Source organism: Scleropages formosus, chromosome 5 (genome assembly GCF_900964775.1).
Source record: "Scleropages formosus chromosome 5, fSclFor1.1, whole genome shotgun sequence".
NCBI classification, from domain to species: Eukaryota; Metazoa; Chordata; class Actinopteri; order Osteoglossiformes; family Osteoglossidae; genus Scleropages; species Scleropages formosus.
Window position 1 is genome coordinate 19,776,115 of NC_041810.1, and position 13,897 is coordinate 19,790,011.

General features: G+C 46.3%; 1 protein-coding gene across 3 annotated transcripts; it reads left to right on the forward strand.

Moving 5' to 3' along the window:
- Positions 1 to 3,276: 3,276 nt before the first annotated feature.
- On the forward strand, positions 3,277 to 13,896 carry parp12a (poly (ADP-ribose) polymerase family, member 12a). Of its 3 annotated transcripts, XM_029252383.1 has the most exons (12): positions 3,277 to 3,962; positions 7,598 to 7,739; positions 7,838 to 8,111; positions 8,241 to 8,363; positions 8,469 to 8,601; positions 9,341 to 9,509; positions 10,098 to 10,215; positions 10,358 to 10,454; positions 10,891 to 10,966; positions 11,191 to 11,321; positions 11,944 to 12,095; positions 12,381 to 13,896. In XM_029252383.1, the coding sequence occupies exons 1-12, from the start codon at positions 3,469 to 3,471 to the stop codon at positions 12,662 to 12,664; spliced, it is 2,193 nt and encodes a 730-aa protein (XP_029108216.1). In that variant the 5' UTR covers positions 3,277 to 3,468; the 3' UTR covers positions 12,665 to 13,896. The 3 variants fall into 3 exon arrangements, with proteins under 3 accessions (XP_029108216.1, XP_029108218.1, XP_029108217.1); XM_029252385.1 differs by lacking the exons at positions 11,944 to 12,095; positions 12,381 to 13,896 and having other exon boundaries at positions 10,772 to 10,966; positions 11,191 to 11,271; XM_029252384.1 differs by lacking the exons at positions 11,191 to 11,321; positions 11,944 to 12,095; positions 12,381 to 13,896 and having other exon boundaries at positions 10,772 to 11,183.
- The last annotated feature ends 1 nt before the right edge of the window (position 13,897 follows it).

The window sequence follows — 13,897 nt, forward strand, 5'->3', positions numbered from 1 at the left end:
TTAAGATGTCAGCAGAGCTGAAACAAAAATCCCCCGTTTGCTTCTCGCAGTGTTTTGCCAAACGGTCACATCGAAGTACAAGCCTTTCCATGTTGATTAACAGTAACTGCCTGGAAAAGCTGCTGTACCATAACTTGTGTTTGCAGGCGCTGTAAAGACAGGAGGTGTGGCGACGTACCTTGCGGACGCCCACAGAGGTGCCCGAGTCAGTGGACTTCACGAGGACGTGTTTTTACTTACTTTGTTCAGTTACTCGGCGCGCTCGAACACAGAAAGCACCTCTGGTGGAAGCAATGAAGTGGAAAAACTTGAACGCATTAAATGTGATCCAGTCTCACCAAATACTACAAAGAAATTTAAAAAAAAAAAAACACTGCTGGCTCTAGATTTTGTTCCAGAAGTGCAGATGCTTTTGAGCTTCGTTTTGTTATAGCTTTAATATAAGATTGTGATTCGTTCTGACACTCTCTGCTGGTCAGCAAGAGGACATAACCACTAGGTATCCAAATTTGTAAAGGTGTATGGTTTTATTACCCCACGAGGGACGTTCACCGCGCCTCTCCGGTGCTCTTTGCTCCAGACGTTGTACAAATGTTCGAGTAGCTTCTTCCCAAAGAGAATCTTATGGGCAGATTATGAAATAAGCTTCTCACCTGGGGAAAAGCGACCATTTGTGACCCTCTCCCCGTAGTGCACCCCGTTCCACGGTCATTCCTCCAACAGGAGTACTGCCGGTAGCCATGGACTTTTTTGACTGTTATTGTCAGTGTCACACCTCTCTGTGCTTCCTCTCTCTTGTGTTTTATGTCCATGCTTGTTGTGGGTGGGACTCTTTAAGGACAGGCTGACAAGTGTACGGAGTTGACGTTCTACTGCGCCGTTGCCCATGCTGTATGATCTACCGGAGGTTTACCGAGGCTGTTGCCGAGGGGACAGCAGGGCTATTGATTATTGTGCCCTGGGACCTGCTGTACAGGAAAGAAGGTGGCAGGATGGGGGCTAAAAACTGGGCTGCACCCTCCCTGCAACCATGGCAACTAGTAAAAGAGGCCTGAGTGATGTCCCTTGAGTCTGTCCAGTAGTGAATATGCACAGTCACCCAGTCATCCAGCCAAAGTGAAAGATACCTTCTACCCACAACTCCAAGCAAAAACAAAGACATGTCCATTTTGTTTAAGTTTTTCTCCTTGGACAAAAATAAGATTTTTTTCCTTCTGTTACATTTCCCTCGGTTTTCTTATGGGCTTTTTTTTAAAATAATCTGGCTTATCGAAGATATTTTCTATTGACGTCCTTGGACTCAACAAAGTGGAAATCGGGCAACCAAGCTTTCCGGGGCTCTGGGTCCACATTCGCTGGCCTGTCCTTGTCCCACTGCCGTCCCTCCAGAGTGGTCATCGTATCCTTCCTCCTGACTGCTTCCCACTCCCTGGTGTCTTTCTACATCTGTAGAAATGTACAGGTCAAAGTGCCTTTGAACACATTTTCACTGAACCTTTCTTCTGTATCAAACCCCACATTAGGAGCAAGTGCAGTACAAACATGAAGTAATAATATTGATTATATCAAGTAATAATGGTTCACGTTTAGGAATATTAAAAGTAAAAAATAATAGTAATGACCCACTTCTGGAAATGCTCAATATGCTTTATGAATGAATAGTTTAAGGTAATAAGCTAATGCTGATACGTTGTGACGTCACACTTTCATGTATATGAGTGTACATTTGGCATGTAGCATTAGAACAAGTTTGGGAGCACATCAGGTGCTATTCTGTCTAATAAAGGAGTGGTCCTGTCGTTGCGGTGTAGTCGTCTCATTTCTGGGGGTTGCGGTGACTGCTATCCCATCCCTGCTGGCATTCTGTCCCAGATCATGTTTAAGGGTCATCGACTGAAGGTTCAGTACAGCCGCCTCTTTATTTCCTTCTGTCATTGGTAAGTATGGCATCTGCTGGCAGCCCTGATTTTGGAGACTCCTGCTAATATCTTAGGAAGCGAAAAGTTTCTATTGGCCTTGAAGTCTGTTTTCTCAAGATCCAAAATAGCCATATCCAAAAAGAGCTTAACTTCATTATCAGACCTTTATTTAAAACCGAAAAGATATTACGAACCACTATGTCACCCTTGTTGTAAGAAAAAAAACTGTTCTTTGGTACGTCCCAAAAACTGACACGGTAGGTTGTGTTTGCTAAATGTTGCTGTATCTGAAATGAACTCATTGAAGGAGTGAAAAATCAACTGTAAAACTGTGGGTGGCACAGCGTGTGGCACAGCTGTCTCACAGCACCTGGGTGGTGCGAGAGGACGTGGGTTCCATCCCCGCTCAGTCTGCGTGGAGTTTGCATGTTCTCCCCGTGTCTGTGTGGGTTTCCTCTGGGTGCTCTGGTTTCCTCCCACAGTCCAAAGACATGCTGTTTAGGTTCCCCATAGTGTGTGAGTGTCACAGAGAGAGTGTGTTCACTGAAGTATGTCTGGATGAGTGACCCAGTGTAAGTAGTGTATCTAGCAGTGTAAGTCACCTTGCTGAATAAGGTGTGTGGGCTGATAACACCACATAGAGTCCCTTTAGAAAAGCATCTGCTAAATAAAAGTAAATGTAAAACAATCTGTGGCAAAGGCACACAAGCTCCCTTACGAACCTTTGTTTGCCAGTTGTCAAACTACTCATGTTGGAAAATCGGATACTTTACGATAGCTAAGATATATGATATTGTTAATAATAAAGTTCTTCGTAGAGCCGAGACTCCCAAATATACAACGCAGTGTAATGATGACGTATTATGATGGCGACTAAGGGATTGCCCCCTCTCGGTCCTCCCCCCCCCGCGCGCAGGCTGGTGTACTTGGCCGTGTACACATTTTGTGCCTCGCACGTTTTGGAGTTTACTTTAAGGTTGTTTATTTTATCGTAAAGACAGCTGTGTGAAATATGTCATCCATAGTTGCCTACAAGCTATTAAAAAGAAGAGCTTCCTTTTTTCCATGTCCGTCTGGGTTTATATAATTATACGCCTTTCTGGAATCCACGTGAGGATCTGGGCTAACTAATTAGCCAGGTCGTTACAGCAGCTTTTCCTTCAGTTTTTTTCTCAGAACCAAAAAGCAACAGAATGTAAATGGAAATGAAAAGAACAAAGGGAACCGACACAATCATGTGGAGGAAGCAAAGAGAGGAGTTCCTTGTAATAACTTCCACAAATTCTGCTTTTATTAAAGAGACTCTTGGTACTCTCTTCTCTTCTCTATGAGACAAACAAACCGTTCCACTGTTTTTGTTCTTGCACAGTCAGTGAGGGGAATGATCTCTCTCGACTCCTTTTATAATGTTCATTTCAGCTGTAACAAGATGTACCCCGACGTTGTTTTTCACCTCCCTTGATATGTTTGCAGAACGCTGTAGCTGCCTTTGTTGCTTTTGTTTCCCGCGCTCTGTTTGTTTCGATTCAATCGAGGAAGCGCATCCTAGATGTATGAAAAAGTCAAACATTTTGACGACGTGCGAAATAGCGACACCTGGTGGCGGCTGAAAACGGCAACCCCAAACCCCGCCTTTTCGCGCGCGCCTCCTTCGGTTTCGTTTCTCCGGAAAGCGAAAGGCGCGCGGCGGCGGCACCGAGGGAAGCGCCTCGCCATGTCCGCGCTCGTGTCCAGCTTCGTCACCAAGCTCCTGTGCCAGAACCAGGGCTCTCTGGAGTTGGGGCGGCTGCGCGCCGTCACGCGCCAGTCCTTCACGGGGGCCGACGAGCCGCTCGCGCGCTTCCTGCGCGACGCGAACAGATGCGTCGTCGCCGTCGCGGGTGAAGCGGGGAGCGCGCGCGCAGCCTGTCCTCCGGCCGCCGACAGCGTCGTGGTCGCGAGGACCGCGCTGCGCGTGTGCCAGAGGCCGGCGGCGAGCGGCGAGCACGAGTGCGACGAGCTGCACCTGTGCAGGTACTTCGTGTGCGGCCAGTGCAGGTACAGGTAGGTGCGCGAGGACACGCCACGTGTACTTGTGTATGTGAAATATGTATCTCAATCAGTTAAAAAAAAAAAAAAATGTATATTATCATTATGAACGTAATAAAAATAAATGTTATATATAAGAACTGTCGGTTCTCCAAGCCTTTATATTGAACTTTGAGCTTAAAGGTTTGTTGTCTTGAGATGTTGTATCCAGTGCAGCAGTAAGTGGGTGTAGGGATGATCACTGTTCTTCTATGAAGTGAAGGACACTTATAACATTGAAATGTTAAATCTTAAACGAATAAAACCAAAAAACGACTATGATTTACCCCCCCGATCCACTTACCTACTACTACACACACGAGTTCCTCTAAGGTAACATATGGAATTACTCATCACGCACCTATTGTGTCACATGAGGAGAAACACCGATTCCCATTAAATAACCATTCGGTGGTAAAACTAAGGGACACGCAGGGTTCACGTACTGTTTGTTGGCAGCACTGTAAATGGCTATGCATACGGTACACGTGTACTGTACTATACAGTATGTTGACACGTCAGTGAACAGGTGTGAGTTTTCTGTTAGTTTCCTGCATATGAAGCTACTTACACTGATTTACCCAGGCATACATCTGGGTAGCCATGGCAAGTCACATTATTATCACATACTGTATGCACACACACACACACACACACACAGCTGCAGCCCCACCTCAATGCTCACCTGTAGGTCACATACTTTCAAGCAGCTCTGTATCAGCTCTGACTGTGCAGCCTCACCTATTGGTGAGGGCGGGGCCATTGGCTTCGGAAAATTTCTAGTCGTGTGACGGTTTCCCCGATGGAACCGTCGCGTGATTGAGCTGAACGCTCGGTCGAGAGGACGTGGGCTCAGAGCACGCGTCGAAAGCGGACGTAGACGTGTAAAATGTAAATCGGTGTTTAAAAGCTTCCGAAAGGTCGTGAGAAAAGATGCCGAGACGAGAAGCGCCGTCCGATCTTCTGCTGAAGAAACAAGATTGCGGAGTAATGGACCGGTAACCAGCCGCAGCTGTCGCGGCCTTGAGAAAACATCCTTAGCTCCCTCTCGTACCCTGGGCAGAAGTTGATATGCTTCGCGGAGGGAGTTGGACTGGAGTGTTGCAGACGAATATCCGGTATCTTATATAAGCAACTGGAACTCTGTGTGTGTGTGTGTGTGTGTGTGTGTATAGCTCATGTCTCGTTGAGACCTTTACCATGTTTAACGGTATGCCTTCCTTGCTGTGTTCGTCCTCTGCAGTGTAATGAGCAGTGTACCATCGTCAGAGAGAATTAAATCCATACCTGTATTTCTGAGCACATCTCACATCCAGAGAAATTTCCCTCCTGTCAGGCTATTTTTTTGTTGTTGGAATTGATTCTTTTTTTTTTTTTTTTTTTTTTATTTGAGGTTTTTCGCCATTCAATAAGGAGGCGCAATAAAGCTTTAAAAACCTGGTTTGTTGCAGCGCTCGCCACGTTATCTGCTGCAGACAGCTGCCCCCGCACGTCCCTGCTGCGTCTTCCTACACTCCCCAACACCGCCCCGTCTCCTAGTATTTGACACGGGCTTCCCGAGGCCTCCTTAAGTGGAATTTACCAGTAGTACAGGTTCCGTTTTCCAGAAGCTTCTACAGCGGGCCGTATCACACCCATGTAAGAAAAAGCATTCAAGTAACGTGTAAGATACCACAGTGGATTATTTGGTACTTAGGCAATAAGTTGTGTACAGCTAATGGAAGGGAAATCACAGTAATTCCAATTTCACGGAAACACTCTGAAACCGCTTGTCCCGAGCGGGGTCGCGGGGAGCCGGAGCCTAACCCGGCAGCGCAGGGCGTAAGGCTGGAGGGGGAGGGGACGCACCCCGGACGGTCTGCTGCAGGGCACCACGAGCAGGACTCGAACCTCAGACCCACCACATGACAGGACCCGGCCAAACCCTCAGTAACCAAACAACCAACCTACCTACCTACCTGCCTTAAGTAACAATCAAATGAAAACTTCATAATTAAAGCTTTCACGTTAAAAATTTGCGTTGCATACAATGGTTCGTAATAACAAACAGGCGCTACTTTGCGAAGCGCGTCGGAACATTGCGTGTCTACAGCGGTTTGTCAGCTCGTAGGCGGGGCCCCGCGTGAGCCCGAGGAAGGAAAAAGACTTCCTTCTTTTCCTGTTAAGTGTCTCGTGTTACTGTAGTCGGCTTTAATTTTTTTGTTTTTGCCCTCATAACCATGGCAGCAAAATGTAAATGTGATGCATCCAAGAAAAGGAAAACAATGGCTGAAACTAAAGTGGAAATAATAAAGCGACCGGAAGAAAGTGAAACACCAGCAAACATTGGAAAAGCGAACATTGAAGTTTATTTTATATTTTACACATACACACCCACACTCTATCTCTATTACAAATTCTGTAGTTGTCACGACCACACTCCGCACCTCGACCAGCAGCTTCAGTCGATGCACTCGGCTATAAAGGACACTTCTCAACCTCTTCCCAGCTGCGGAATCTCACTTGAGACAGTCGTCCCCTCTGCGTCCTCAAACCTATCTCGTTTTGCTCTTCCAACTCCTGTCCCTCATTGGCCCCCCAGTCCCAGTCCCACACACACACACACACATTTTCCGAACCACTTGTCCCATACGGGGTGGCGGGGAACCGGAGCCAACCCGGCAACACAGGGCATAAGGCCGGAGGGGGAGGGGACACACCCAGGATGGAATGCCAGTCCATCGCAAGGCACCCCAAGCAGGACTTGAACCCCAGACCCACCAGAGAGCAGGACCCGGTCCAACCCACTGCGCCACTACACCCCCTCCCCCAGTCCCATTCCACATCTATTTGATAAAGACTGCCCGCCTTGTCCCTCGACCACGATTTCAGATCCTCGCCTCTGTTCAGTTTGCCGATCGACCGACCGACCAGTCGCCCGTCCCCGACCACGAAAACACGTCTAGTCTTTTCAATCTGAATAAAGGATCCTGCATTTGGGTCCAGCCTCCTCCGTGTCCTCTGTTCATAATGACAGTAGTAACATTTATTATTATCTTTTTCTCTGTCTCCCTCTGTTATAAATACGGAAGTTACACTTATTGTTATCATTACATTACTACGTTGTATTATTTTTTTATTACTGTATTGTTATATTAAAGATGTTTTAGTGTATCCGGAAGTGTTTCTTTAATGTTTTTTTATGCATAGAAAGGAACACGATATAGTATATACAAACATTCGACAAACTGACGTTAGTTACCCACCATACCTAAGTGTCCTGATTTACATTAAAATCTAACAAAGACAACCTGAGGAATGGAATTCGGTCATAATCCGGGAACTGCCTGTATATGTGTGTCTGTGTGTGTACATATACAGTATTACATATATTATATATATATAAAGGTTTTGTATTCAAATGTCTGGCCATTGGGAATTTCTCACCTCTTTTCACCTGATGCCCACACTCTTTACACCGATGAAGGCACTTGGCTGAAACGCATCCGCGTTTTGTGAAAATTGATCGTTCGTTCAGTCGCTAAGTTGGAGAATTCTGTCCGTCCCCTTTTTTCGGATGGATTTCCCAGAGCTGGGATTACGGTGCAATTTTTTGATATTCCTCCTTTTAGGAATAAATGCAAAAATTCCCATGACTTGAAGTCCAGCCACAACCTAGCAGTTCTGAAGAAAGAGGGGCTGCAAGACCTGCAGGACTCGGAATCGGAGGTTTTCTGGCTCCTGCTTCAGAATGACGACTACCTGCTGCCCGAGGTGAGAGGTCGTGGGCCGAACCGCCCAAGGCCGCACGGTTCCTTCAGCCGCCGCGGTCGGGGCGCTTTGCTGAAGCTCTCGCATTTGACTGGCTGTAGATCTGCTCGCACTACAACAAGGGTAACGGCGAACACGGCTCGTGCAAGTTCAAGGACGGCTGCACCTCCCTCCACGTCTGCCTGCACTTCCTGCAAGGGGACTGCAAGTTCGGCACTTCCTGCAAGCGGGCCCACGCGTTCGACAAGAGCGCCACGAAGATCCTGGAGGGCAGAGGCCTCAGCCGGGAGAACATCCGCAAGCTGCAGAAGCTGTACAAGAACAAGTTCCTCATCGCAAGCCATAAACCAGGCGAACCGGAAGTTAGCAGGACAGGTGCGGCCGTGTCACCGCTGTCTTTCGCGCTCGCTTTCCCGCTCGCCTGAAGCCCGGTGCGTTTCGTTCGTGCCGGATCTTTCCCGCACGGTTTCCACGCGTCACTTCTCCCTGCTCTCTCCTGTACAGAAAGCCAAGCGGCAAAACCAGCCTTGAGACAGCGTCCCAGACGGTCGTCGAGCTCTTCGGCCTCTGAAGCGGAGAGCGGTGAAATTTGCCTGTTTTTCGTTCGCAAGCACTGCAGCTTCAAAGGTAGTGCGATAAACGCTACGATCCTCTGTGATTTCAGCCACGATGTTTGGTACGTGCGCGGCTGATCCGTGACCTTTCTCGCTCCGTGTTTCCGTGCCTTGACAGAGAGGTGCATCCGCGTCCACTACCACCTGCCGTATGAATGGCAAGTGTTGGACGCAGATGGCGCAACCTGGAGAGATCTTCCTGATGCGGAGGATGTCGAGAGGGCCTTCTGCAATCCGGGAAACGACGCGAGGTTCGTCTTGTCGTGTAAATCTCTTCCGGACGTGCTACACAACAGCGCACGGGTGGTCCTCGACCGCCATCGTCCGTGAGTCGTGAACACCCAGGCTTTACGACGGCCGTCCCGTCCACCTTCGCGCCGCACTATTATTTTCAGTTTCATTTCGAAATCTGTTGCTTTCCCCTTTAACCTGTCGGAACGTTCACTTTTCCGCTCAAGGTCATTTTAAATCGGTTTTAACTCGGAGGGAAATGGCGTAAAGATTCGGAAATGGCGCATGTCGTAACTCACAGACTGGCTTACGTGTAAAAAACGGTACCGCATACTGTATTACCACATGTACAGCTATACTTTAAAACGCATATGTTATAACTCGCAGACTAGCTATGCTGTAAAAATGAACGCACACACACACACACACACACACACGTCGTCTGAAACCAGTTGTCCCATGCGGGGTCACCGGGAGCCGGAGCCTAACCCGGCAACACGGGGCGCAAGGCCGGAGGGGGAGGGGACACACCCAGGGGGGGACGCCAGTCCATCGCAAGGCACCCAAAGCGGGACTTGAACCCCAGACCCACCGCGCCCCCCACACTGTAAAAATTATGCAAGAAAAGTACATTCTTGAGGCGCAAAAGTAAGTCGTCGTGGCACTTCCTGCTTTTCGCGAAAAGCCACAACAGTACGTTGTTGCATCCGTTTCTTCTCGTATTGCATGATTGGTGGGCGTCTTTCCGCGTGTTTGCAGTAATGGAGTCAGCCCGGTGGACTTCGTCACCATGACATCCGGGGCGGCTCCTGTGCGCCGCCTCTCCACTGCCTCCTCTGTCACCAAGCCTCCCCACTTCATGTTCACCACGGAGTGGCTCTGGTACTGGAGGGACGAGCAGGGCGGGTGGACGGAGTATGGATGCGAGGTCAGAGGATTCGCTCTTCTTCCTCCTAATACCAGTAATTCATTGTACACCGAGAACCAGTTGGGACATTTGGGTGACGGACTGAGGACCGCAGCCTTTACATTGCAGTCGTCCCGGGGAAGAACTCGACTTTACAAGGGCCGTATTTGGATGGCTTTATTATTGGAAGGTAGTGTAATAATAATATTAATGATAATAATAAAGTTATCCAAATATATAATAATAATAATATTATTATTATTATTATTATTATTAAGTAGAAAGCCATCTAATAATAATAATAATAAGAATAGAGCCATACAGTGTTAGTTATAAAGGGAAGCTGCTTTGTGTGTGTTATAATGACTGTTTTAAGTAGTGTGTTAATTTTAATGGGATTTGGACATATTTTTGCCTTACCGTGTCAATTTTGCCTCTCAGAAACATAAGTTTTTACCGTTCAAACTAATGGTAATTATGTATCTGATTTATGAAGATTCACTTTATAAAGGTTTTCTCAGAATCACATTACCTTCGCAAGCCAGGGGAAAACGCTCTGTTTTTCAAGGTGTCCTCGGTAGATCTCAGTTGTTTTACTTTTCCCTGCAGGTTGACGGAAAGGCTGCAGCCATCACGTCCCAGACGTTGGAGAATTTGTATTTAGCGGACGCGGAGAACGACATTGACTTTGAAATAGCCAATCAGCAGTACAGGCTCTTCTTCAAAGGTAACGTGTTTCCCAGGTTCCTTTGCTCAGCTTTGGTTTCGCCTGCAGATCGTTCCCATAAATATTTGGTTTTCTAAACGCATGTCATGGTTACTTGTGGCCTTCGACATCGAGGAGCTGTTCTCTTTTGTGTTTTCTCCAGGGATGTATCAGCAGAACATCAGGTACAAGACGAAAAGGGAGGTGAGACGCAGGCCTCGCTTTGTTTCGGCTCGGCAGGTGCAGAGCAAACTGAAGAGGTAACAACAGCTCTTTAACCGCTGTCACACCTCGCCGCACATCATCGTGCTTATCGCATCACTTTATAGTCGTCGTTGGTCTTTGCTGTTATCGTGTCCATCGGTTCGGGTGAAGCTCTTTGTTCAAAAGTTCAGTGTCGGCTTGGTTAACGTCAACTGGGAATATTATTAGGAGAACTCGAGTCAAATTTTGTGTACCCTCTCTAATCAAGAGAGGAATTTTGCTGTGATGAGCCTTTGATTGAGTCTCTAAACCACTTTATCGCTGGTCTTTCATTTGATGTTCTGTTAACCCTGAGAGTTATTGGTTTTCACAGTGTCATCGCCTCTTCTGGAATGGTGGTCATGGTTTGGTTGGTGTTTTCAGTGAGTCATTGGCACGGTGTGGTGGAACCCCCCACGGTTGAACATGACCCTCGTGTTTGTTCCATACCAGTGGGAGTACAGACTCTGGAAGCATTTGCGTTCCTCCCCACTGGGACCAGGGTGCTCTGCCGGACTTCACCTACAAGGTACAACAGCAGCCCTCGGTACAGAACGGTGTCACGTGGCAGTCGTGACTTCGCTGGAGTCGAACGTGTTCAAGTGATTCGCGCTAAATTAAGCCACCGCAGGTTTCTTGTTATGGGTACTGCTTTTTCGGAGTGGCCGTTCACAAAATAACACGCTTATCACTCGCGCCTTCGAATAGCCTTACGATCTGAGGGTCGTCCTTGAGTGTGATTTGTGTCCCCAGCTCGTTCACCTGAAAAACACTGCGATGGAGTTCAGACAGGTGGAGCAGCTCTTCAAACAAACCATGCCTCACAGCACCATCTACAGCATCCAAAGGATCCAGAATACTTCTCTCTGGAGGGTCTTCCAGTGGTAAGATACCGCAGAGATATGATGCTCTGTGGGTAACTACTTATACATAGTGTACAGCATGTAGTAATACAGATGGTCCTCGAGTTACAAAATATTTCACTTATAACCCCATTAACTTTATTATATTATTTCTGAGTCCCGCCATTTGGTCATAACGTGCGACGACGACTGCTCCATCTGCCCTTACGTTAATATCGGCTGGCCGAATATTTGTTATTTTTTTTACAGTCTCGGTCAGTGTTTGGTTGTCCAGCAGCGATTGTGTTTGTTTGCAATACTTTTAATTTGTGATTCCCTTGTTATTGTTCCTTTAAAATGGCTAGCAAGTGAAAAAGTGAACATTCTTGTCAAAGACAGCCCATTTAGAATGTGGAAATAGTCCAGCATGAAAATAAAAATGAATGAAATTAGTGAAAAAATATAACAAAGGCCATTATGAATTCCCCCCGCCAGGGATCGATCGATCGATCTATCTATGTATGCATCTTTGCAATGTAGCATTCATACATGTTAACTGTTTATATATCCTTGTTGTTCATTTAATATTTATTGTTAATTAAAAGGGCAATGTGTCGGAGTGTCAGCGATACGAGTGGGTCAACAGTGATGTTTCGTTCCACAGGCAGAAAGAGCAGATGGAGCAGAAGAGCAAGGGCAAGACGGTAGATGAGAGACTCCTGTTCCATGGCACTGATCCTTCGCTGAAGGAAGCCATCTGCGAGCAGAATTTTGACTGGAGGATCTGCGGCGTTCATGGGATGATGTACGGGAAAGGTGAGGGAAAGAACCCAGTCGAGACCTTTCTCCCCCGCCATGGAATTTGGCACATTGATCATGGTCTGTCATTGTCAAAGGATCCTCAGATTTTCTGTGTTTCCCAGAACTTGCACAAGTCATTGATGTACTAATTTGGGCAAAGTCCAATCAGTGCCCAGGATGTTATTCTCTGTTCAAGCCCTTGGAAACAATGAAAACCTGAAGACTCTTTGGCCTATCTAGGACATGACTGCCCATATTTGGTCAAACACCTTGACACGAGATTCGTGTGGTTGTTCGCAGGAAGCTACTTTGCCAGAGATGCGTCCTATTCGGACAGATACTCCAAGCCCAGGGGTGGCACCAAGATTATGTTTGTGGCGCTGGTTCTGGTGGGGGAGTTCTGCAGAGGGAACAGCAGCTACCTCCGCCCTCCTGCCAAAGGCATCAATGGAAGCTTCTATGACAGCTGCGTTGACTCTGAAAGCAACCCGGCCATTTTTGTTATATTTGAGAAACACCAGATTTACCCACAGTTCCTCATCGAATACTATAGTGACGTCCTCGACTCGGAAAGGAGGCGCTGAGGCTCTTCTCTAAAATGTTTGTACATTCAAGGTGGGTTCCTCTGTCCTTCTCGTTGAGAACCTCTATAATTTTCTGTTCAGGCTTTATAAGCCATGAAGATTGACAGCCTACTCTTAACTACTGATTTAGACATCAAATTCAGGGAAAGGATCAGAAAGTAATCCAAAGTGTCTTAATGAATCTTGGTAACCGCATTGTTCGCTGGCGAGGAGTCTTTCCATGGAAGCCCTGGAACATCTCCGTTTGTAAGTAATTCTCCAGTAGGTCATTAAAAATTCTGCTGGACAAACTGGTTAAGTAATACACAAAATTATATATGAAGAAGCATTACAACTTTTTTTTTCTATTTTTGTTATTATTAAAGCAGTCTTCACTAAATACATTTTGAGGGCTATAATCGCTTGTAAAGCTTGATGTGTTCCGTGTTAGACAATTTCTGGTGAATTCAAAAGAAACATTAACAGAGAACCTATAATAGCTTTTGTGTCCCAAAAAAAAGTAATAAAACACATTTTAAAACATGCTCGTGCTGCCAGTACACATTGTGTTTTCTGATTTGTAAGTCTGGGCGAATTTTTGTGCACTTTGCTTAACAACAGCATTTTTTCAACTATAAACCTGAGGACAAGAACTTACCAGATTTTGCAAGAATTATAACAATTTTGTTAGTCTAGTGCTGCTTCAAGGATGTACTCATTAATGACCATTATTATCTTAGAATTATTTTTGTCCTTACTGAAAGTTTCATAAAGTATATGCAACACCTATTGAAAGTATTCACCCCCCCCCGGCTTGGACTTTTTCCATGTTGTATTGTTAACAACAGTGAATCACAATGGATACATTTAGACTTTTTTGACACTGACCAACAGAAAAAAAAAATATCAAAGTTAAAATGCATTTCTACAAATTAATGAAAATATAAGAAACAGAATAACCGAATCCATAAGTATTCACACCTCTAGTCAGTGTTTAGCAAAGGCGTCAGTGACAGTCTTTAGGCCGATGGTACTAGTCTGTCAGTATTTTCTGGAGGCACTGGATGAACATTAACTTAATTCTGTTTGGCCAAGGCAACAGTGATGAACTGCATCCTTTCACATTGACAGTGCCATTGATTAACCATTCATTCATTTATATTAACCAATCCAGCTGGTGGTTTAGCGCTTCGAGCTGCTGCCTTTGGCTTCAGAGGTCACGGCTTTGAATCCCACCTCCTGCTGTCGTACCCT